We start from the raw sequence: 26,496 nt of genomic DNA, 5'->3' as shown, positions 1-26,496 counted from the left end.
AAATGTTTATGAATGTTTACAAATGACAGCAGAACAGCTTTTTGGAAGAAACATGCCTTCACAGCTTTGAACTTCATTAAGAGGTTCTATTCTGGTGACATTCCAGCAGGTCTTAGCTTCTAGTCCAAATAAATTCATTATTCCCATGAACGTGCGATACCAGGAGGCTATGATTACCTTTAAAAAGATAAAAACAAAGAGATAATGGAGGAAAATATATTTTCTTCATAATAATAATCTTTCCAAAATACCATTTTGTGATGGTTGCCTTACACATTATAAACTCTCACAAATTTATTTAGATCATTTCTCTTGTGAATCAGTCACTTAAAAACTATATATTATGCTTCTACATAGAAAAAATATTATATATATGGTAACCAATTCTATGATATAAATTATAGTAACTGTAATTCGATATAAAAGTATATAATTAAAATATGGTGATTAATGGAAAAACACAAAGATTTACAGAAACATTTCATAATTCATTTCATTTAGATCCTTGAATTTCTTCATAAAATATATAAAATATGTTATAAAAATGGAACAGAATGGAATAATAGCTCCTGTGCCCATTACAATTTTAACCAAGTAGAAGACTTAATTGAACAATTCTTTCCAATCAGCAGCCTATTTTTAAAAGGTCAAGACAAAGGAAAAATAACAACAGAAAAAAATTCCAACTAAATATTCATGTCTCAGAGGTTCTTAAAAAATAACATTAACATTATACATTCTGGAAAACTAATATGAGGTCATTGGGGAAAAAAGTTAAAAAAAAATGAGTTGAAAGAGAAACTAAGTGCTTCTTAGAGCTAACTACTTTTAATATTTTGGTGATTGGCAGAGCATGGTGGCTCACACCTGTAATTCTAGCACTTTGGGAGGCCGAGGCGAGCAGATCAGAGGTCAGGAGTTTGAGACTAGCCTGGGCAACATGGTGAAACCCCATCTCTACTAAATATACAAAAATTATCCTGGCATGGTGGCAGGTCCCTGTAATCCTAGCTACTCAGGAGGCTGAGGCAGGAGAATTGCTTGAAACCAGAAGGTGGAGGCTGCAGTGAGCCAATATCACACCACTGCATTCCAGCCTGGGCAACAAGAGTGAAACTTCAACTCAAAAAAAAAAAAAAAACATGGTGATTATCTTTCCAGTCTTCCCCTAGGCATTTAAAACATGTAATTAGAGTTACTCAATACTACGTGATGACATCATATTGTTAATGTAATATACATTACTAAACATTATAAACATCTTTCCGTGTCTCACAAGTGTAGATTTATTATGCAGTTTGATATAGCAGCGAAAGCATGGCTTTGATGTCTGAATTGAACTCAAATTTGACTCTGCAAGTCACAGTTTCTATGGTCTCAAGTAATCCTTCAACCTCAAAAGGCTGTCAGTCACTTCACCTCTCAAATGAGTTTAATCATAACCATTCTGCAAGAGAGGCGAGATAAGAGTTCATATATACATCATATGTGTTCTTTATGTCCTAAGTATAGTGCTGGTATATAGTATGCAGTGAATGCTTTTACCTTTTAAAAACATTCTGTTCTAAACTTGTATTTTTTATTTTTAAATGAGAAATTAGTCTCCTGTGAACACAAAAGTATGAACATAAAATTCAACATTGTAGTGCTACATAGCGTTGGCAGTAAATCTAGATTCTCAATTTTTTTAATCTATGTGATGTGAAAAGACCAGGAACAACTCCTGTTCTTCATAATACTATCAAGTTTTGAAAACAACTGAACTTCATTATAATTACTTTTGACATTTTTCATAATGTCGAAAAAGAAATGGAAAACTGTACTAATTATTCGATATTGTTGAATAAGTAAAAAAAAAAAAAAAAAAAAAAAAAAGTTGTCTTTGAGACCATACTGTTGGAAATTAATGATACAGGAAATAGAGAATTTTGCTATATAAACAGTCAGATATAACCAAAAAAATAAAAATACTAATTGTAAAACACTGAGAAGCCGGGCGCGGTGGCTCAAGCCTGTAATCCCAGCACTTTGGGAGGCTCAGGCGGGTGGATCACGAGGTCAAGAGATCGAGACCATCCTGGTCAACATGGTGAAACCCCGTCTCTACTAAAAATACAAAAAATTAGCTGGGCATGGTGGCGCGTGCCTGTAATCCCAGCTACTCAGGAGGCTGAGGCAGGAGAATTGCTTGAACCCAAGAGGCGGAGGTTGCAGTGAGCTGAGATCGCGCCATTGCACTCCAGCCTGGGTAACAAGAGTGAAACTCCGTCTCAAAAAAAAAAAAAAAAAAAACACTGAGAGAAATGGGGCTAATAAAATAGGCTACATCATTTATACAGAGAGTAAATCAACATTAACTGAAATTGAAGATACAGAAAATAGGTTTTTATGTTCGGGTTTCTGCATTTACATTAGTTATGTAGATAGCCATGAAAGTAAATAAAAACAGAAGAGTGTCTCTAAAGGGTAAGCAGGGATGCAGAGAAAGTTGGTGCAGAAAACTGTTGCTTTAATCTTAGGCAGGTCTATATTATACAATTGTTACTAATAGAAATTGCATTAAAAACAGAAATCAAAAACAGAAAGAAATCTGAAAAACTTTCCAAGTACCTGAAAATTGGAAAACACAATTTTATTTATTTTGTTATTTGTGTATGTTTCTAGAAGGTTTTAAAAAATATTAATTTTAAGTTTCAGGGTACATGCGCAGGATGTGCAGGTTTGTTACATAGGTAAACATGTGCCATGGTAGTTTGCTTCACCTATTGACCCATCACCTAAGTATTAAGCCCAGCATGCATTTGCTCTTTGCTCTGATGCTTTTCCCTGCCTTGCTCTGCCCTGCCCTTACAAGCCCCAGTGAGTTAATTATTCCCCTCCCTGTGTCTATAATAACACAATTATAAATTGCCAGTGGATCAAAGAAGAAAGCACATAAGAAGTTAGAAAATAATTTGAACTGAATGAAAATGAAAATACAATATATAAATATTTAAGTAATACAAATGTTTGCTATAGGGAAGACGGAGTGGATGTACTTTTCCCGATTATTCCTTTCAAGTACAACTGAAAACCCTTTGAGTTATATACAAATCAAATATAAGAAGACTCTGAAAAGTAGAGAGAAGACAGACGTGAGACCCAAAGAACAACATGGTTATGAATTCCACGGGCTCTCTCTGTGCCTCATTTTCTCAGATTTGGAGTTAAAGAGGCTGGCAATCCAGATATGCCAATAGGCATTGCTATGGTTTAAATGTATCTCCTCCAAAGTTCAAGTGTTGAAACTTAATGGCCAATGTGATAATATTAAGAGATGGGACCTGTAAGAGGTGACTACACCATAAGGACTCCTCCTTTATAAATGAGATTAAAGCTCTCTTGCTTTCCTACTGTCTGCCATGTGAGGACACGGTGTTTCTCCCCTTCAGAAGATATAACATCAAGGCACCATCCTGGAAGCAGAGAGCAGCCTTCAACTTCCTTGGACTCCAGAATTCTTGGACTCCAGAAATTGTGAGATATAAATTTCTATTCAATACAAATTACCCAGTCTTAGCTATTTTGTTCAAATAGCAGAAAACGGACTAAGAAAAATACACAAAAAGTACCAAGAAAGGCAGAAGACGAGAAAAGGGCAGCCTAGAAACACAGAAATCCTTTAGATTTATCATCTCTCTGCTCCAACTAATTGCCAGAGGGGAAAAAAAAATGTGGTTTCACCCTCACCAATAAACAAAGACCAAGTAGAGAAGCTAAACTTCCACCCTCCCTAGGCTTTCTTCTTTTCCTCTCTTTTTTTTTTTTTTTTTTTGAGATGGAGTCTCACTTTTGTCGCCCAGGCTGGAGTGCAGTGGCATAATCTTGGCTCACTGCAACCTCTTCCTCCCGGGTTCAAGCCAGTTCTCCTGCCTCAGCCTCCCAAGTAGCTGGGATTACAGGTGCCTGCCACCACGCCTGGTTAATTTTTATATTTTTAGTAGAGACGGGGTTTCACCATGTTGGCCTGGCTGGTCTCGAATGCCTGACCTCAGGTGATCCTGAAAGCAACAGGATGGTGCCCTCTCCCTTTATCCCTTCCTTTGCTGGAGTGGTGCCAGAGATATCCAGTTAAAATAGCAGGTTTAAATAAAATCCAGTCTCATAACATAATACTCAAAATGTCTGGGCTTCAAGCAAAAATCACTCATCAAGAACCAGAAAGGTCTCAAAATGAATGAGAAAACAAATAGATTCCAACACTGAGATGAAAGAAATATTAGCATTATCAAGAATTTTAAAGCAACAATCATGAATATACATTAATGAGCATGCTTAAAACAAATGAAAAAATTGAGAAGCTTACCAGAGAAATAGAGAATCTCAGCAAAAAACAGAAATCAATACTAAGAACATCTCTCAAAACCACACAGTTACATGGAAATTAAACAACCTGCTCCTGAATGACTTTTTGAGTCAACAAATAAATTAAGGCATAAATCAAGAAATTCTTTGAAACAAATGGAAAAAAAAGATACAACATACCAGAATCGATGAAACCCAGCCAAAACAGTGCTAAGAGGAAAGTTTACAGTGCTAAATGCCCACTTCAAAAAGCTAGAAAGATCTCAAATTAACCTAGTATCACATGTAGAAGAATCAGAAAAACAAGAGCAAACCAACCTGAAATCTAGCAGAAGACAAGAAATAACCAAATCAGAGATGAACTGAATGAAATTGAAACACAAAAACTCATACAAAAGATCAACAAAAACATAAGTTGGTTATTTGAAAGAATAAGTTTAATAGACCACAGGCTAGACTAATAAAAAGGTGAAGATCCAAATACACATAATCAGAAATGACAAAGGAGATATTACCATTGACCTGTAGAAATGCAAAAACTCTCAGAGACTATTATGAACACCTCTATGCACACAAACTAGAAAAGTTAGAAGAAATGGCTAAATTCCTGGAAATATATAACCTCCAAAGATTGAACTAAGAAGAAATGAAAACCCTGAGTAGACCGATAACAAGTTCCAAGATTGAATAACTAATAAAAAGCCTACCAACCAGAAAAACACCTGAGCCAGAGGGCTTCACAGTCAAAGTCTACCAGACATATAAGGAGAGTGGGTCCCAATCATACTGAAACTATTCCAAAAAACTGAGAAATTCCTTCCTTACTCATTCTGTAAGGCCAGCATCATTCTGATGCCAAAACATGGCAGAGCTACAATGTAAAAAGAAAACTTCAGACCAATATCTCTGATGAACATAGATGCAAAATTCTCAACAAAATACTAGCATACTGAATCCATCAGCACATCAAAAAGCTAATCCACCACAATCAAGTAGGCTTTATTCTTGGGATGCAAGGTTGGTTCAACACAGGCAAACCAATAAATATGATTCCTCACATGAAAGAACTAAAAATAATAATAATAATAATAATAATTGCAGAAAAGGCTTTTGATAAAATTCAATATCCTTTTATTTTAAAAACCTTCAACAAACTAGGCATTGAAGGAGCATACCTCAAAATTATAACAGCTCTCTATGACAAATCCATAGCCAACATCATACTGAATAGGCAAAAGCTGGAGGCACTGGCCTTGAGAACTGGAACAAGAAAAGGATGTTCACTCTCCCCATTCCTATTCAGCATAGTACTGGAGGTACTAGCCAGAGCAATCATACAAGAGAAAGAAAGAAAATAAAACTATATAGGAAGACAGGAATTCAAATGATCTTTTTTTGTGAACAATATAATTTCATACCTAGAAAGTCCCATAGTCTCTGACTAAAAGCTCCTAGATATGATATTTTAAAACTTCAGCAACGTTTCAGGATGTAAAATCAATGTACAAAAGTCAGTAGTATTTGTATATACCAACAATGCCCAAGCTGAGAGCCAAGTCAAGAATGCAATCCTATTCACAATAGCCACAAAAAGTAATACAAAACTTACAAAAGAATACCTAGGAATACAGCTAACCAGAGAGGAGAAAAATCTCTACAATGAGAGTTACAAAACTTTGCTAAAAGAAATCAGAGACAATAAAAACAAATGAAAAAACATTCCAAGCTGATGGATAGGAAGATTCAATATTGTTAAGATTGCCATACTACCAAAAGCAATTTACAGACTCAATGCTATTCCTATCAAACTACCAATGCCATTTTTCACATAATTAGGAAAACTATTCTAAAACTTATATGGATACTTCTTCACCATAAATAAGGTTTGAAATAAATAAAATAAAACAAAACACATACGAAACCAAAAAAGAGTTCAAATCACCAAAGCAATCCTAAGCAGAAACGACAAAGCCAGAGGCATCATACTACCCAACTTCAAACTATACTGTAAGGCTACAGTAACAAAAGCACGGTACTAGCACAAAAACAGACACATAGATCAGTGAAAGAGAATAGAGAGCCCAGAAATGAGCGCACACACCTAGAATCATCTGATTTTCAGCAAACTTGACAAAAACAAGTCAACAGGAAAAAGGATTCTTCTTAAATAAGTGATGCTGGGATAACTAGCCATATGGAGAAGACTGAAATTTCACCCTGTCCTTTCTGCATACATAAAAATCAACACAAGATGAATTAAAGATTTAAATGTAAAACCTAAAGCAATGAAAACCCTAGAAGAAAACATAGAAAATACACTTTATACAAAAATTAACTCCAGATGGATTAAAGATTTAAACAAGACTTGACATCATAAAAACCCTAAAAGAAAACCTAGGCAATACCATTCAGGTCATTGGCATAGGCAAGGACTTCATGACTAAAACACCAAAAGCAATGGCAACAAAAGCCAAAATAGACAAATGGGATCTAATTAAGCATAAGATCTTCTACACAGCAAACGAAACTATCATTAGAGTAAACCAGCAACCAAAAGAATGGGAAAAAATTTTTGCAATCTCCCCATTTGACAAAGTGCTAACATCCAGAATCTACAAAGAACTTAAACAAACTTACAGGAAAAAAACAAACAACCTCATCAAAAATTGGGCAAAGGATATGAACAGACATTTTTCAAAAGAAGACATTTATGCAACCAACAAACATGAAAAAATGTTCATCATCACTGGTCATTAGAGAAATGCAAATCAAAACTACACTGAGATACCATCTCACTCCAGTTAGAATGGCAGTCATTAAAAACTCTGGAGACAACAGATGCTGGAGAGGATGTGGAGAAATAGGAACACTTTTACACTGTTAGTGGAAGTGTAAATTAGTTCAACCACTGTGGAAGACAGTGTAGCTATTCCTCAAGGATCTAGAAATAGAAATTCCATTTGACCCAGTAATCTCATTACTGGGTATATACCCAAAGGATTATAAATTGTTCTATTATAAAGACACATGCATATCTATGTTCGTTGTGGCACTGTTTACAATAGAAAAGACTTGGAACCAACCCAAATGCCATCAATGATAGACTGGACAAAGAAAATGTGGCACATATACACCATAGAATACTATGCAGCCATAAAAAAGGATGAGTTTATGTTATTTGCAGGGACATGGATAAAGCTGGAAACCATCATTCTCAGCAAACTGACACAAGAAAAGAAAACCAAACATCGCATGTTCTCACTCATAAGTGGGTGTTGAACAATGAGAACACATGGACACAGGGAGTAGAACATCATACACTGGGGCCTGTTGGGGGGTGAGGGAGGTAAGGGAGGGATAGCAGGGGGTTGAGGGGATTGGGGAGGGATAACGTTAGGAGAAATACCTAATGTACGTTACAAGGAATGGATGCAGCAAACCACCATGGTATGTGTATACCTACGTTAATAATCCTGCACAATCTGCACATGTGCCCCAGAACTTAAAGTGCAATAAGAAAGAAAGAAAGAAAGAAAATACCATTCTGCACATAGACCCTGGCAAAAATTTCATGATGAAGAGGCCAAAAGCAACTGCAACAAAAACAAAGACTGACAAATGCAACCTAATTAAATTAAAGAGCTTCTGCAGAGCAAAACAAACTACCAAGGGAGTAAACAGAAAGGGAGAAAATATTTGCAAACTATGTGCCTGATGAAGGTCTAATATCCAGAATCTATAAGGAACAAATTGAAAGTAAAAAACAACCCCATTAAAAAATGGGTACCAGAGTACCACTCCGAGTCACAGCCTTCCGTGACTCTCTCAACTCCAACATGGCAAAAATCTCCAGCCCTACAGAGACTGAGTGGCGCACTGAGTCCCTGATTGCTGTTTTCCGGAAGTTTGCTTGAAAGGATGGTTACAACTGCACTGTCTCTAAGACAGGGTTCCTAAGGTTCATGAATACAGAGCTGGCTGCCTTCACAAAGAACCAGAAGGATCCTAGTGTCCTTGACCACATAATGAAAAAACTGGGCAGCTGGATTTCCCAGAATTTCTTTACCTGATTGGTGGCCTAACTGTGGCTTGCCATGACTCTTTCCTCAAGGACCCCTTGGGCCTGGCCTTCAAACCCACCCCCTTTCCTTCCAGCCTTTCTGTCATCATCTCCTCCTCACAGCCCACATGTCTCCTGAGCCCAGCACTCCCACCACATCATGCAGGCCTCGCCTGCAGACAGTAATAACACAACGTCACTTTTTGAAAACACGGAAAAAAATAAGCAAAGGACATGAGCACGAACTTCTCAAAATTAGATATGCGTGTGGCCAATAATCATATGAAAAAATGTTCAACATCATTAATAATTAAAGAAATGCAAATCAAAACCACACTAAGCCAATCAGAATGGCTATTACTAAAAAGTCAAAAAATAACAGATGCTGGTGAGGTTATGGAGAAAAGGGGATGCTTATACACTGCTGGTGGTAAAGTAAACTAGTTCAAACACTGTGGAAAGCAGTTTGGAAATTTCTCAAAGAACTTAAAACTGAACTACCATTCTACCCAGCAATCCCATTACTGGGTATAGACCCAAAAGAATATAAATCAGTCTACCATAAAGACACATGCACATATATGTTCACTGTAGCACTACTCACAATAGCAAAGACATGGAATCAACCTAAATGCCCATCCATGGTGGAGTGGATAAAGAAAATGTGGTACATATACACCATGACTATCACGCAGCCACTAGAAAGAACTAGATAATGTCCTTTGCAGCAACATGGATGGAGCTAGCGGCCAGTACACTAAGCGAATTAATGTAGAAACAGAAAACCAAGTACTGTGTATTCTCACTTATAAGTGGAGCTAAATACTGAGAGTACACATGGACACAAAGAAGGGAACAACAGACACTGGGGCCTGCTTGAGGGTGGAGTGGGGGAGGAGGGTGAGGACTGAAAAACTACCTACTGAGTACTATGCTTATTACCTGGGTGACAAAATAATTCATACGCCAAACGCCCACTGCACGCAATTTACCCATATAGCAAACCCACTCATGTATCCCATGAACCTAAAATAGAAATTGGAAGAAAAAAAGTGTCAACGGAAAAACAGAAGACATAAAGAAAAGTCAAAATTTTCAGAACTCGAAAATACAATAATCAAAACAAAAAATCTTAAGGGGAAGCACAAATTAAAACAAACGGCTTATCACAGCCATCATAAGAGTAAAAATCACAAGGTCTGACAATTCAAAATCTAATAAGGATATGAGAAAATTCTAGACGTAGCGTGAACCGCTACATTTGCTTCAGACAGCAGTTTAGCAGTATCTGGTAAAGCTGAAAAAGCACACACTCTATAACAGCAATTCCATTTCTAGGTATATATCCTAGACAAAATATTGCACATATACAGAAGAAAACCATACAAAAATGTACATTTTCTAATTGCTTGCAATTAAAAAACCGGAAAAAATATATTAAGTTGGGAAATACATAAACTTCAGAATTCATAAAGTGGCTAAAATTAAAGATATATATAATATATATATATATATATATATATATATATATATATATATACACACACACATATACATACATACAGAGTTCAAAAATACAACTTTGAAGTAAAAATCATACGGTGACACATTCAGTATAATGTATGTGGACTTAAATAAAATAAAAACAATAAAACAATCTCTGAAAACAGAGATTGGATGGATATACACTTCAAATTTTAATAAAGGTATAAGTTGGATTGGAAGCAGAATAAAGGTGATTTAACTGTTTTTATGGTATTCTAATTATTTTAAAATAGCTGATACAAAAATGACAAAGATTAGCATTTATTCTAGATGGTTGATCACACATATTTGAATATTATTTTTAAGTCTCTGCAGTTTTAAGCATTTCAAAATTAAAGGAATAAATTTTTAAAGCTACAAAAATATGAATAAAGTACTAAACAGCAGTAACTTTTAATTAATATGCTGGATTCTGAGACAACTTTAAACTCAATAGTATTTACCATGGTGTCAAATTTAGCATTTATCTTGAGTTCACAAACTGAGTTCGCTAATTTTGTCTGTTTTCCAAATTTCTAAAATTTACAGACTACTATAAAAACCATACTCTTTTAGGCTAAGTGTTAGAAGACAGTCATAAATTTCTGGCTGTGTGACTATATAAATCTTACTTTACTAACATAACTCCAGGATCACTATTCAAGCTCATCACTCTCACTATCCCTTCACGTGGTCATCATGCCCTCCTACAAGGTCTCCAAAGCCAAAAGCCCATCCTCATTTAGAAGCTTTTTGCCTCCCATGACTCCCTTTCCCATCTGGCTTGTCTATTGCCCTGGCCATTATTTACACACTAAGGTTCATTCTTTGAGTTCATACAGAACAGTTTCTGGAATCTTTAAATTTTAAGAGAGGAACTTATGATATTCTGCTCAACCACAAGGGTACACACAATTAAAAAACATGAAAGGTCTCCTCCCTTTCTTTTTTAACAACATTGTGCTTACTATTTTTATCTGATAAAAAGGAGCACTCTACAAATATTATTTGTCTCAAATTATGACTCACCTCTGGATAAAGATGGAAGCGTTTCACTGTATTAATTACAAGAGGATATTCAGTAAGCCTGTCATTCATAATCATCCATAGTCCTTCCAAAAATGAAGGTGCTTCAATAATGGTCTTGAAGTAGGAATAATAAAGTCCCTTTTGAAAAAAAAAAAGGCACATATTGTCAATGCAATTAAAATTTTAAAATATTTATTTTTATCATTTCTTTAGAACTTTTTTTCCAGAAAAAAAAAAAAAAAAAAAAAAACCAAAAATGTCAGTAGTAAGACTTCCTAATTACTCCTTCCTAGTTTGCATTCCTGGACTTTAAGAAGCATGTATTTTCAGGTGATCACTGTACTATTCTTTCACTTTTTCTATAGGCTTTCAAACAAAAGAGTTGGAGGGATAGTCAAATGATTTAAAGAGTTTTTCTAATAATGTCTTAAAATATGCAGACAGTATACATTTAATTTTACCAAATTTGGTTTTATCCCCCACATTTGAGAGGTTTGAAGGTTGAAATATGATTAATTCTATCATAAACAGGGATGCCTTTATGCCTCTGTACAGCTTTGCATATAGAAAATTAGTTTTTTTCCTATCCTCTTAAGAAATAAAATACAATGACCATAAGCATCATAATCAAGGAATCCAGTGCTTCTAGCTTACTTCATAGCTTTACCTAATGGCTCTGTACAAAGTGAAAGCTAAATGTCGATTGACTATTGTTGCTCACAAATGCTGTGTGCTAAAAAGCAGGTTCTTTTATGTCAGGATATAAAATAAAGGTTTCATTAGGACAGCAAAAGTGCTGTTGAGTTAAAATTTGTGGATTAACAACCGCATGTTGTGTCTTATTTCCCCATCTATTTCTTGCCTTTGTTCCTAAAATCTAAAAGCAAATAAAGGGCCATGTTGTTTAAAATGCACTCCCACTAAAAAATGCTGTATGCTATAACCATACCTGCCTCCCCCAACTCCTTAACTTTTAATAGATTAAGCAACCTGAGTAACTGCTATATTAAAGGTCTGTTTCAGCTGATGTCTGAAAGGCCATTACCTAATAGTTGACTGGCAAAATATGAGTTAATAAAGAATTTTCCTTTCTGCTTAAGAGGATAGCAAGGCAATATGATAATTAAAGGATATCTAATTTGTAAAAGTCTATATTTTGGGAAATATTAAATATATAAATAAGTTATTAATAAGAGCTATTGATTTGTGCCAAGTATTCCGCCATGTGCTGTGACTCATTATCTCTCTCCATTTTTCCTCAACCCCTGTAAGGTTGGCATTTATCTCTATTGAGCAGCTGAGATTACTGAGAATCTGAGAGGCTACCTGACTAGCCATTGTACAAGAAAGCACAGAACTGCTATCAGAATCCAGCGATCTGCCAACCAAAGTCCAGACTCTGCCAGTTACACCCTTTATTTAATAATAACTTATATTGTCTTTGGAAATACCTTTAAAATAGTCAAATGTCATACATATGTTAATGTAACCAATGCTTTGAAACATTATAGGGTCAATATAGGGATGAAAATAAAAAGCAGTGGCCGAGGGGCCTAGAATAAGAAAATTCATAGGACAGAAAACAGAGTCGGGTGTGATTAGTGGGTACAGAGTTTCTGTTTGGGATAGCAAAAGTTCTGAACGTGGACAGTGGGGATAGTTGCAAGAAAATACCAACGTACTTAATGTCACTGAGTTGTATACTTAAATGATAAACATATGTTTAAATTTATTACAATTTAAAATTTAAACTTTATCACAATTTAAACAAAAAGCAGTGGCTAGAGTGAGGAGAGCCAGTTACAATGCTTTACTAGGCCCCTGACCAGCTGCAAGCAGATTTGGAAGATGGATGGTTATGGTCTCTTATAAATGTAAAATTCTGCAGTTTTGGTATTCAATATCCCACTTACTCTTCACAATAATTATGTGAGATGTATATGGCAGAAAACTCCAATTTAAAGACTAGGTATCAAAAAAACCCTGAAAATTATTTAAAAATTATATCAAGTTATTTCTCAAAAGATATTATCTTGAAATCAAAAGAGAGCTGAATTAACAATAATCATTAAAAGACCCAGGTAAAACATGGGATCGCCCAACTGTAGCAAAAGAGAAAGCAATTTCTGATAACATCTCATTTGATACCCCTTTATCACTTCTTCAGTGCCTTCATTTTTCCTCCTTCCACAGATAGTATAATTCATCTTTATTATCTTAAAAAGAAGTCTGCATTAGGAAAGGGTGAGAGATAATGAAATAAGTAACAGAAAAATAATCTCAAACACTTTACTATTTAAATAACAAACCTGGGTTATAGCTTAAGAAACAGTGCAGTTCACCAAAAGTTCGTTTCAATTCCTAATACATTTCTACCTCATCGTCTCACTATTCTTAAATCACAAATTAATTCATTAGAAGAAGAAACCTAACCATTTCAGTGCGAAAAGTCATCTCCCGTTCCAAAGATGAGAGGTGAGAGAAATGACGATCATTTTCAAAAAGTGTTACTAAATGTATCCTAGAAAAAAATGAAGTATCATATTACAATCAGGACAAGTTTCAAAAGCAACACTAAAATCACTAAGTGATAAGCAAAGTAAGAAAGTTACAGAAAGGAAAACAATAATTTGTTATAATATTGATTTTATAATTTGCTTACTAACTTGTATGTTTTTAGGCATTTATAATCCAATGTAGCATACACCTGAAATTCCTTAACTCAGTGGTTTTTAAACTTAATTGTGGCTGGGCATGGTGGCTCACACCTGTAAACCCAACACTTTGGGAGGCTGAGGTGTGTGAATCATTTGAGGCCAGGAGTTTGACACCAGCCTGGCCGACATGGTGAAACCTCATCTCTACTAAAAATACCAAAAAATGGCCAGGTGTGGTGGCATATACCTGCAATCCTAGCTATTTGGAAGGCTAAGGGATGAGAATCACTTGAGCCTGGGAGGCAGAGGCTGCAGTGAGTCAAGACTGTGCCACTGCACTCCAGCCTGGGAGACAGATCAAGATTCTGTCTCAAAAAAAAAAAAAAAGTTATTTAACTAACAACATATAATTACCATAAAATAAAGGAATGTTTTAAATGAACTACACATGCAAAATATGCTTAAGCTAGATATTTAAAGTAATGTGTAGTGAATTCTTTGGTAAAGCATATTTTAATTCATGTTGCTAGTTCCCTAGTACATCTATTTCGTAAATGCTCCTTAACATATGAGGTTTGTAAAAAAGGAAAATATAGGTATACATTGGTGCACATAAAGATGTTCAACAAATATAGCCAGAAGTTGTTTTATTTTATGCAAAAAGTGATGGCAATTTTTAATTAAAATGTTTTTAAATATTTCAAACTGAAACTAAATCTTACCAGTGCAAAATTCCTACACAGGCAGCTGGAAAAAGAAAAAAAAGGAAAGTTATTAAAAGCTGCTTTGTTATAACTTACCCTTAAAGCAAGTATTTCAAACGTATTCTTTCATATGTCTGGAAAGATAGCACACAAAGCAAGATGGCCAGCTATTCCTGTCGCTATGAGTATAGGAAAAAATCCAGGACACAAAGCAAATTCTGAACAGAGCTTACCTCTCAGCAGCAGTACCTGACCAGCAAAAGGAGAGACGTGAAGAAGGTTTTTTTTAACTTCAGGTAATTTGTAAGAGTGATGGCTTTATGGATGATTGTGACCTTTTTTGTTGTTTTTTTAGTATTATTTTCTATTCCTTTACATAAAATTTTTACAAAAATTATAAAAGAAGTAAATATATACAGTATGCTTCAGCTAGTTCCAACCAAGAGGAGCCACTCTAGGTCAGTTTCCCTGGCATTCATCCGAAGACGGTTAAATGCAGGCAATCACTTCCTCAGCAGCACATCTAAAAGCTCCGTTGTGCAGCTCAACTCTTGTTGAATTGCAAGCTCTTTGCACGCTCCCAGACCTAGGAGGTACTAGATGGCCTAGGAGACTAATCTGGAGTCACCTGGGCCAGTGCCCCATGCATACATAAGACCTCACCAGGGATCTGGGAGACACTGCTCTGAGCATGAAGGTTTTACAGGAACTGCAAACGCAGACTGTGCCCTTGGTTGGCTGGGGAATTCCTTGTTTTCAAGGGTACCATAGAGCTGGGAAGAGGGGAGGAGAAAATAGAACAAGTTAAAACACCGCAAGCTTTGCTGTTTATAGAGGTTCAGCAGCTTTTCTTGAGTTAATGCCAAATTGTTGTAAACCTTTGGTTAATTTCCAAAGTTTTAAAGAAAATGATTTTGATAATTTTCCAAGTATTTTCATTGTTGTCATGGAGGAGTGCATTTACTTGGCTAATCCAGAAGTCCTACCTCCTTTCTGAGATTTTATAATGGTATTTCTTATGGGTGTTCCAAATATACTTGGCAAGTCATCTTATAAACCACCAATAATAGCAATTTAAAAATTCAAAAATCATTCCACCTGGCTAACAAAATAAAAATTAGTTCAATAATTATTGAAGAAATTAAATGTAAAAAAAAATTTTAAATTGCAATGTTGAAATTCTCAACCATGCCTCTCCAGATCTTTTCCCATATTACTAACTGTCCTGGGCTTATCTTAAATATTTCTCAGAATATTTATTTGTTTTATACTAGGATGGGCAAAGTATAGCCCATGGTCTGTTTTTGGACTGCCTGCAAGCACAGTTGCTGTGATTTTTAAAAGATTGGTAAAAATGAAGCAGAAGCAGCTGGTGGTGCTGCTTCAACTGTATGTGGCCTGCAAAGCTTAAAATATTTACTTTTGGGCTCTTTGTTGAAAAAAATACATATGTGCTACATATGTTAACTCTTTCTATCTAATATACTTGGAACCATCCTGAAACTAAACCTCATACCTTCTCTCTCAACTTGAAACAGGTGCTCATTAACTGTTTATTAGGCTTCATTAAATTTAAGACATACAGAGACTATCCTATTCAACTACATTTGTATCCTATTTCTAATTCTCCTAACAATTATATACACTGGCAAACAATCTTAAGATAATATGAAAGGAAAAGGTCAACTATACCACCAAATTCATCCAGCTTTCCAAAGATGCTCAAAATCTTTCTGTCTCTCACTCCCTCCCTTCACCCCACATACAACATCTGGAAAAAAAAAGATGATATGGTGTAATGATGCCAGTATTCTAAATGCATGAAGGACTTATCACGTGCCCTTTCCAAGCTCCAAGCTGTGACAGAAGCACATCCCCTGGACCCCGGCATCCTATCTATCAATCTCACCTCTGAAGGTGACCCAGCCTCGTATTTCACTGAAACAAAGACCATTAGAAGCCAGCACTTCCAACTTCTTTTATCTCCACTTTAACATTTCTCCATATAGTAATCCTCACTTTTCTGCTCCCTTCCATCTCAGAAGAGGAATTCTCTCTCGTCTTTTCCACAGTTAGCTTCTCAAATTTGTGCCTTTAATTCTACCCCTCCCAAATATTCCAAGACCTGTTCCACTAATTTTTTCCTTTCTTGGATTCTCTCATCCTTTTCCCTTCAGCCTTTAAAAATCCCAGACCTTAAAACACTCTCTGAGATCTGCTGGCCCTTCAAACCAATATACTCCCCATCTCTCTCTCTCCCCTGGTTCAATGACAAGACCTTTGGCCAATTTCCTTCTTCTAAGTTCCTTCAAGTTATTTAAAAATGACCAATGGCCTTTTAGTTATCACAATTCTTGTGCATCTTTCTATAGCATTTGGTAAGATTTCTGGATCTCTTCCTCTCTCATCTTTCATCACACCAACTTTCCCAGTTCTTCTATTTCTTTGACCACTCTGATTTTATCTGGTTTTTCATTTTCCTCTCATCTCTTAAAACCAAGTTTTACCCCAAGTATCTGTCCTTTGCCCACTTTTCTCTATTGGCAATTTCAGTCTTAAAATTCCAGTGCCCACGTCTACATAGATAACTCCCAATCCATAACCTTCATTCCTGAACTTTCTCCCTTCCCAGCCTCCTCTTCTAAGATGCCACCCATCCAGTCCTGTCTGTCTCCATCAGCTCTCACCTGTTCTCTCCACTCCATACTTGCTGTGGTTACCTTCGTGAAGACTATTATTGCCTGGATTCTAGTGCTAGTTTTCCAGTTATTCTTTCTGCTCCCTCTCTCAATCTCTCTTGCACACTGCTGCCGAGTTAATCTCTGAAGCACACTTCTGATCATGCCACTCTATTTAAAAATCAGTTGGTGTCAACACTGGAAATGTACTATACGCCACTAAACTGCTCACTTTAAAACAATTAATTTTGGCCAGGCGTTGTGGCTCACTCCTGTAATCCCAGCACTTTGGGTGCTTAGGGAGGCCAAGGTGGGTGAATCATTTGAGATCAGGGGTTCAAGACCAGCCTGGCCAACATGGTGAAACCCCCCTCTCTACTAAAACTTAAAAAAAAAAGTTAGCCAGGCATGGTGGCAGATGTCTGTAATCCTAGTTACTGGGCGGCTGAGTCAGGAGAATCACTTGAACCCAGGAAACGGAGGTTGCAGTGAGCTGAGATGGTGCCACTGCATTCCAGCCTGGGCGACTGAGTGAGACTCCATCTCAAAAACAAACAAAAACAGTTAATTTTATGTTATGTGATTTCATCTCATTAAACAAATTTTTTTTTAAAGAAAAGAATCCATCAACACCTTCCTATAGGATGAAGTTCAAATGCCTTACACCTTACCTTGAATTAGACCCTCCAAGGCTGGTTCCAATCAACCATCTCAACTTACTTCCTACTACTTCTTTTTCATGTCCTTCATTTCAGCCCACTTGGCTTTCATGTTTTCTGCCTCCCATGACTTTGATCATGCTGTTCTCTCAGCCTCTGACACTTGTTGATCTCAGCTCGACATATCCAACTATTAGCCTTTTGTCACAATTCGAATCTCACCTTTTTCTAAAAGTCTCCTGATCTCATTTCCCACTTCCCACCCTAAAGCATTTGTTCGCACTTCTGAACTCCCATAACACTCATAACAGTCACTCATTGTTTCACCCACCCCTAGGGCTCCTTTAACGCACCAGACCTCGGTGCACAGGAGCTTGTGTTGGGGATGGCAGTACTGCTTGGTGTCCAAGACCACGTTGATTCTAGACTTGGGATGTGTTCACTGGCCTAATTAGACATCTGATAAAATCCAAGTCTGAACCTCCATCATTCCTCAAGTGTCGTTAACACTTCAAGTGTGGAGACACATTCTACTTTGACATCAAGAGTCAACGTGCAGTGAGAAAATTACAATAATTGACATTAAGAGACATTTATCTATCACAGTATCAGTAGCCAGTCTGACTTAGGGCTAGGCTCAAAACTGATTCCACACCAATAAAAACAACATTTAAGTTCGCTCTTATGCTACAGAAAATGAAGGATGTAAGTGGGGGAAGAAAACCCCTTCAAACGCCTAACGAAATCTCCCAACCGTAGACACTGAAGCTCCATGGCAAGATGGATCAATAGGGCAATATAGACCTACTTTGACCCTATTTCCATTATAAATGTTCTCAACTAATTTTTTTTAACTCCATGTGTTCCGCTTTCGGGTGCTGAGAAACATAAGGTCTGTTCCCCAAGAGCCAGCCAATCATTTTTTACCAAGCGTGATAACTGGCTGCCCTGATTCAGATAACATTTCATTAGGGGGACGTTGGGGTGACTACTGTCAGAAAACGCTGAAAACGTTTTTGAAACAAGAAGGCTAGGACCTTGCAATAATTAGCTACTAGGCACCCACAAACCCTTGCTTGTTAAACTGATCTCTTTAGAGACTTAAGCGCCCTGCGGCTCCCTCCTAAGGCTCTCCTCACCGATGCAGAGAGTGGTCTTGCTGGAGCAGCTACGCGCCTGCAGTTCCTGCGCCTTTTCCCCGAGCTGCGCCAGGAAACCGTGGAGGAACTGGAAGCGGCCGAGAAGGAGGGTCTTAGCGATCGCGTCCAGCTGCCAGCAATTTCGCGCTTTCTGATTTCGGTTCCTCCGCGGCGAGTATCCTCGGGCGCCCCGTGGCAGGCTCCCGCCACCTAGGGTCGAAGACTGAAGAGACAGCCTCGACTTTTCCGCCTCCTCCTCCACCTCCGGTTCCCGGGCTCCGGAGGCCCCGCGCCGCCGTTTCGACTGGCAGGGGCGGGAAGATTGAACCCGTTCTGGAGCCGTCGCTCTGAGCTTACTCCTCGTTTGCCCGACCATTTTCTCATAGTCCTTGTTCTGATGGAGCTGGGTCAATTTCCGGCGCAACCCAGTCGAGTCCGGCGAGGTCCGAAAAGGCCTGACTCGCCTCGCAGCCTCAACGACTTGTCCCTGCCGCCGTTGCGGGATTCCTGGTCGTCATGGCGACTGTGAAATGTGGGGTGGGGGTCGTGCGGTCGAAGCCAGTCGCGCGGGCAGGCCCGGCCCGCCCCCACGTGCTTCCCAGCGCGCGCAGCACCCCCGCCTTCGCGCTTCCCCGCGCGTGCAGCCTGCCGTGAGCGCAGCCCCACGCACGGCGCCCCACACCCTCCCCAGCGCCTGCAGTCCCCGGTGCGCGAAGTCCCCAGGCCTGTACGTGCAGCCCCCACCTTGCGCGCAGTTCCACGCACAGCACCCACACGCTCCCAAGCCCCACTCGCGCGGAACACATCACCTCTCGCGCATCCCCCTTCACGCGCTTCCTTGCGCATGCAGCCTCCCGAGCTTGCACCTCCAAGCGGTCTCTCCGCCGGCTCCCCAGCGCCTACAGCCTCCTATACGCGCAGCCTCCACCCACACTCGCGCAGTCCCATCACCTCTCGCGCAGCCTCTCGGCACGCTCCCCAGCGCCTGCCACACGCCCAGTGGGCAAAGCGCCACCAATCGCTTTTCCGCGCTCCGCCCCCGCACCGCTTGGGAACCTAAGCTTGCTGGCGACTCAGTCTGAAGAACTTCCCGTAGTTTAATTATTATCTTTGGGTTTAGGTTTAGCTTTGACCTTTTAACCAAAAGGTTACGCGTTAATTAACAAGGTATTAAAGAGGAAGATCTCAGCTAAAAGAAAGGACAGTAGGAAGTGAGCCAGGGAAGCCAAAGGACTCTCGGACTGCCTGTGGTGCGCCGGGCACTAGGAAAGTCTCTGCTCTCCTACGATCGCGGGGGTATCGTACAGTCAGTGCCCTTTGCCAATGCGGAGGGATCGGGCCGAGGCTGCGGGCAACACGTGACAAAGCCGGCGTGAGTCCGGTGGGTCTGACCCTGGAGCCTCAGATTGATGCCAATTCTTTGGCACAGGACAGCATGTACTGAATCTTAAAACAAAAATTATTTTCCAGTAAGGTTCCTCAGAAATCGTCAGCCCTAGGAGCGGTGTGCTCATGCGCTTTCAGCACTTTCCTAGAACGGACACCAGCCAGGACCAACTAAGAGCGGAGCGCGTGGCCTCCCAGTCACCACGCAGCCCTACAGGAGGTCAGAGCAACTGGCACAGATGCATTGGGGCCACTGACATTCGCCAGGTCCTCTGTCACGGGCCACATGCTGGAGTCCACATCGCTTCGCTTCCCATCTGTTCTATGATGGATCAAATTGAACTCCAGTGTCCTAACTGAGCAGTCTAAATCGCGGCTCACTGTGGCCAGGTTAATTTTTCCTGATGCAACACAGTACAAAAATGTTCATAGCTCCTCATAGCCCACAAATCAAGTCCTAGGCTTGCTCATCAATGCCTTCAATAATTGCCCCAATATACCTTTCAACTTTAATTTCCCACTTCCTCAGACACAAATCTTCCATCCCAGTCGTTTCAAGCAAGGTTCACAACCTGAGACACAGTAACTGCTGAATTCCTTTCCTCATATGGAAAAGCCACCTCTTGGCTTTCACATACTTTTCTCCCTGTCCATCTGAATGCTATCACCTTCCAACCCTCAGCCCATTTCTCCAGCGCATATTAATTATGCTTTTTCTGAAGGTCTGGAGCACTTAACTGACAGTACTATTCATCTTGTCACTCATTTAAATTCAGTAAGTGCTATTACCCTTAAGTTTTTGTTTTGTGAGATTTTTTTCAAGGAGCATTTCTACATTCTGGCATTATGTTTCGTGCTCAAAATGTTTTCTCAATTCATGCAATAACTATATGCAAATTTGAAAATCGAGCATCAGGGATGTGGTTATTTGCCCAAGTTTTAATATCTAATAAATCCTATCTGTCCAATGTGGAATTTAAAATATAAGGTACTTATGGGGGTTGATAAGAATATATTCTTGAATGGATAGGCAAACTGAAAACACCTTACTTTAAAATTGACTGTTTTAATTTTTTTGGAACAATAAATGGAGTGGAGTGACTTTTCTTTTTGGTCAGTTTTTTTCTGGAGTTTCCAATTGCCTTTTGTATCACTTGGTGTCCGGGTAGGATAAAGTATGCTCTCTTATCCGTGGTCTAGCCCTTGAAAGTACAAATCTGGTCATTTCTACCACTTAAAAAATTAATTTTTTTTTTTCAGACGGAGCCTCGCACTGTCCCCTGGGCTGGAGTGCAGTAGTACCATCTCGGCTCGCTGAAACCTCTGCCTCCAGGCTTCAAGCGATTCTCCTACCTTAGCCTCCCCAGCAGCTGGGAATACAGGCGCCCAGCACCACGCCCAACTATTTTGTTTTGTTTTGTTTTGTCTGCATTTTTAGTAGAGACGGAGTTTCACCATATTGGCCAATCTGGTCTTGAACTCCTGGCCCCAAAATTTGCCCGCCTCGGCCTCCGAAAGTGCTGGGATTACAGGCGTGAGCCACCACAACAGCCTAAAAAATCTTTTTATAAGAATGTTCATTGTGCTATTATTTATATCATTGAAAAAACAGTTATGGCCTCAATATCAAACACTAAGTTATGAAACGTTCATATAGGGAAAGATTACAGCCACTAAGGTCATTCTGAATGGATATTTAATGATATAGAAAAATAGTCATGATACAGTGTTAAAGGAAAAGAGGATATATTTTATGATTCAGATGTTTAGTAAACACATAAAATTAACTATGTGCCATGTGCCACTCTAAATCTTTTACACAGGGGACTCATATAGGAAGATTACCAATGTATTACCTCGAGGTAGTAATTTAGCCACTCTAGGATTAATTTCCTCATCTGAAAAATGAAGGCAGTTTTATTTGTCTTACCGATTGTATGATTGAATGAATTAATGCTTGTAAATCATCTTAAACACGGCACATGGTTTTAAAAAATGCTCCTTTATTATGTTCCAGATTGACCACCCTATAGTGCACTAGTGATTTAGGTTGGTGCAAAAGTAATTGCTGTTTTTGCCAATACTTCCAATTAATATTTTGCTCACTTGGTTTCTTTGTCATCAAGTGATATGTTAGTAATTATTGAACGGTAATACACGTTTTAGGTTCATTAATTAACCGGAAGAAAGTTGCCTAAATAATTATGTAGCTACTTCGACTAAGGAGAGGAGTAGATTTGTGTATAAGAGGGAAATCATGACAGTTTTATTAGCAATTGAATAGAATCATGGATGTTTTCACCTTTTTACAGCTTCTCTATCAATGGTCACTTTTTTTAACTTGTTATTTTGAATGGTTATTTGCGTCACGTTTTAGCTGCATACTAACTAATGACAATAACTTAAAGCAGTTAGCTTGATAAATTAGTCTAGATGAATTGACAATTAAAATAGCACATTATAAGATATGATGCAACACATTCTTGCATTATCCTCTTTGAAACAGAGATGTCTCATGATTTGGCTTTTTTTAACTTAAGATAGTATCTCACTCTGTCACACAGGATAAAGTGTAGTGGTGCTCACTGCAACCTTGAACTCCTGGGCTCATGCAATCCTCCTGCCTCAGCCTCCTGAGTACCTTGGACTACAGGTGCAGGCCACCACACCTAGCCACTTTATTTTTTATTTTTATTTATTTATTTATTTTTGAGACGGAGTTTCGCTCTTGTTACCCAGGCTGTAGTGCAATGGCACGATCTCAGCTCACCACAACCTCTGCCTCCTGGGTTCAAGTGATTCTCCTGCCTCAGCCTCCTGAGTAGCTGGGATTACAGGCACTCGCCACCATGCCCAACTAATTTTTTGTATTTTTAGTAGAGACGGGGTTTCACCATGTTGACCAGGATGGTCTCGATCTCCTGACCTCGTGATCCACCCGCCTCGGCCTCCCAAAGTGCTGGAATTACAGGTGTGAGCCACCGCACCCGGCCACTACTTTTTTTATTTTTGTAGAGACAGGGTATCATTATGTTGCCCAGGCTGGCCTAGGACTCCTGGCCTTAAGCGCTCCTGCCACCTCTGCCTCCCAAACTATTGGGATTACAGGCATGAGCCACTGTACCTGGCTGCAAATTGTTTTACATAGAGCTCTCTAATCCAGTATGGATATCTAGAACTTGCCTCAGTTTTTTCTTGTCTCCTTAGTAAAGCAACGGGGATTTTTAAAAATGCAATTAAACTATGTAACCAGCAGATGGCAACGATGATCTGTAAATCAAAATTTCAAAACAGGTACTTACTAAATTCATTCTTAAAAAAAAAAAAATTGTTCTTATAATAAATCCGTTTACTGAATATGAAATGTAGAGAAATTCCAAATGTAACCCCACATAAAGATTACATTGTATGTTTCATATATCAAAATAATTAAGATCATCCTCATGGTCAATAGTTTTCCAAATAATGACTTTGTTTTCATTGATTCAGAGAATTTTTTAAATTTAAAAGTTTTTAACTTTGCACAAATACATAGATATAAATTTAAGCGGATGGTTAAGTTCCATCTCTAGCCTCAAGGCTAGATAGAGGTAGTTCAGCAAAGATCATTTTGAAAACATTACAAACTTTTCCACTTATACTTTGGTAATTTAAAATATGCATTTTAGTTTAAACTCTTTCTGCAGAAAAGATGGGTTTTTATTTGTGCTGTCTCACAATTTCTTATGCATGAAGATGTCTTCTGATAGCTTTTGAATTTGTTTGATCTTGCTTCTCTAGCTCTTTTAATTTTGACAATAGGGTGTCCATTTTAGATCTTTCCTCACTTCTCATGTGGGCATTTATTACTATAAATTTCCCTCTAGACACTGCTTTAAATCCCGGAGATTCTGGTATGTTGTGTCTTCATTGGTTTCAAAGAACATCTTTATTTCTGCCTTCATTTCATTGTTTATCCAGTGATCATTCAGGAGTAAGTTGTTCAGTTTCCAACTATTTGCATTATTGTAGCATATCTGTTATAACTGATGAACCAATATTAGTGAATTAACTAAAAAGTCCATAGCTTACATTATGGCTTACTGAGTTGCACAGTTTTATGAGTTTTAACAAATGCATGATTTCATGTATCTACTATTATAGTAGCATCACAGAGTTATTTCGCTGTCCTAAATATTACCTGTGTGCCATCCCTTCATTCTTCACTCCCTCCCCTCAAACCATGGAAGCCACTAATCATTTTACTATCTCTGTAATTTTGCCTTTTCCAGAATGTCATATAATTAGAACCATCCAGTTTATAGCCCTTTTTTAACTAGCAATATGTATTTGAGATTCCTCCAAGTCTTTTCACAGCTTGATAGTGCATTTCTTTTTATTGCTGAAAAATATTCCATTGTATGAATAACAGATGTACCACAAACTGTTCATCCATTACCTCTTGAAGGACATCTTAGTTCTATGTTCTGGCAATTAGGACTAAAGCTGCTGTAAACAGACGTCCAGATTTTTATGTGGACGTAAAATTTCAACTCACTTGGGCACATACCTGGGAACATACTTGCTAGATCATATGGTAAGACTAAGTTAACTTTGAAAGAAATTGGCAAACTAGCTTTTTAAATGGCTGTCTACTTTGCACTCCACAAGCAATGAGAGTTCCTATTGCTCCACATCCTCACCAGCATTAGTGTTGCCAGTGTTTTGAATTTTACCGCTTCTAATAGGTATGTAGCTGTAGATCATGTTTTAATTTGCACCTCCCTAATCGCATGTGATGTTGAGCATCTTTTCATATACTTATTTGCCATCTGTATATCTTTGATTAATTATCTGTTCAGAGTGATCTTTTGCCCATGATTTTTTTCCTTATAGTGGAATTTTAAGACCTCTATGTATACTTGAAATACAAATCCTCTATCAGATATGTGTTTTCGCAAATACTTTCTCTCAGAGTGTGGCTAGTCATTTTATTCTCTTAAAAATGTTTTTCACATAAGTTTTTAATTTTCATGCAATCCATCATGTTAATATTTTTTGTTAATGGATTGTGCTTTTGTTATTGTGCCTAAAAAACCAAAGCTACCTAGATTTTCTCCTGTTACTTTCTAGAAGTTTTATAGTCTTGCATTTTGTGTTTAAGTCTATGATCCATTTAAGTTAATTTTTGCAAAAGGTTTAAGGTCTGTGTTTAGACTTATTTTGCATGTGGATATTCAGTTGTCTGGTACCATTTATTGAAAAGATTATTATTTCTCCACTGAAATGCCTTTGTTCCATTGTCAAAGGTCATTTAACTATATTTACATGGGCCTAGTTCTAGGCTTTCTGTCTCTTGCCAATAGCACACATTATTACTATATTTTTGTATTAAGTATATTTTATTTAATATTGTATATCTTCTTCATTACTATAGTTTTGTAGTAAATTTTGAAGTTGGGTGGTGTCAGTCCTCTGACTTTGTTTTTCTTCTTCAATACTGTGTTGGCTATTCTGGGTCTTTTGCCTTGCTACATAAATTTTAGAATCAGTTTGTTCTTAGCCATAAATAACTGGCTGGGATTTTGGTTGTGTTTACATTGAATCTATAGATCAAGTTGGGAAGGACAGACATCCTAACAATATTGAGTCTAACTATCCATGAACACGGACTATCTCTCCATTTATTTAGATCTTCTTTGATTTTTGTAGTTTTCCTCATATAGCCTTTGTGAATATTTTGTTTATTTATACGTATTTTTTCTTATTTTTTTAAGTGATGCTACAACTTTTTATTTCAAATTCCAATTGTTCATTGCTGGCATATAGGAAAGCAACTGTCTTTTTAAGTATTACTCTTTTATCCTCTAACCTTGCTATAATTCAATCTTCCCATAATCAATTATTAGTTCTATGAGTTTGTTGGAAGCACATCATTTTCTGTTTTTAAAAAAAATCAGTAAAAATAGGAAGAAAAAGATCCATTAAAACTTCAAGCAAACTGAACAAATAAACCCACTTGTATTGCACATGAGTAACATAACCATCCAGGAGGACAAAAATGAATTAATCAAGTAACTGCTGAACATGTCACTTGGCTATGTATTCTTAGTTAAGTATCAGGGAAACAATGCAAACAATGCTGACTTCTTTTTAGAAGGTTTGTGTATTGCAGTTGTACTTGTGAAACCATCTGAAATTAGTTTTAAGTGTATGGTAGAGTTAGGTACACAAATATGTTGAGGTTATTATTGAGCCTTCTTCTACTATATCCATACAGATATAGAAAGGGGAAAAGCAAGAAAAAAGAACTCTGTGGAAGTGCACTGGAATTGGA

General features: G+C 37.9%; 1 protein-coding gene across 8 annotated transcripts in view; it reads right to left on the bottom strand.

Annotated features, from left to right (window-relative positions):
- Nucleotides 1-20,210, bottom strand: part of DPY19L2 (dpy-19 like 2) — a 107,736-nt gene extending 87,526 nt beyond the window's left edge. For 3 of the 8 annotated variants that reach the window (XM_074379831.1, XM_074379835.1, XM_074379836.1), the window contains exons 1-6: nt 18,795-19,590; nt 14,337-14,361; nt 13,391-13,478; nt 10,958-11,095; nt 9,347-9,430; nt 57-177 (exon numbers count right to left, since the gene is read on the bottom strand). In XM_074379831.1, coding sequence (XP_074235932.1) covers nt 57-177; nt 9,347-9,430; nt 10,958-11,095; nt 13,391-13,478; nt 14,337-14,361; nt 18,795-19,170 — 832 coding nt within the window. In that variant the 5' untranslated portion in view covers nt 19,171-19,590. The other 5 variants (XM_074379833.1, XM_074379832.1, XM_074379837.1 and 2 more) reach the window with 5 other exon arrangements.
- Between the last annotated feature and the right edge of the window lie 6,286 nt (nt 20,211-26,496).

Source organism: Saimiri boliviensis, chromosome 10, assembly GCF_048565385.1.
Source record: "Saimiri boliviensis isolate mSaiBol1 chromosome 10, mSaiBol1.pri, whole genome shotgun sequence".
Lineage (NCBI taxonomy): Eukaryota > Metazoa > Chordata > Mammalia > Primates > Cebidae > Saimiri > Saimiri boliviensis.
Note: the sequence above shows the minus strand (reverse complement) of the source record. Positions and strands in the feature narration are given on the sequence as shown.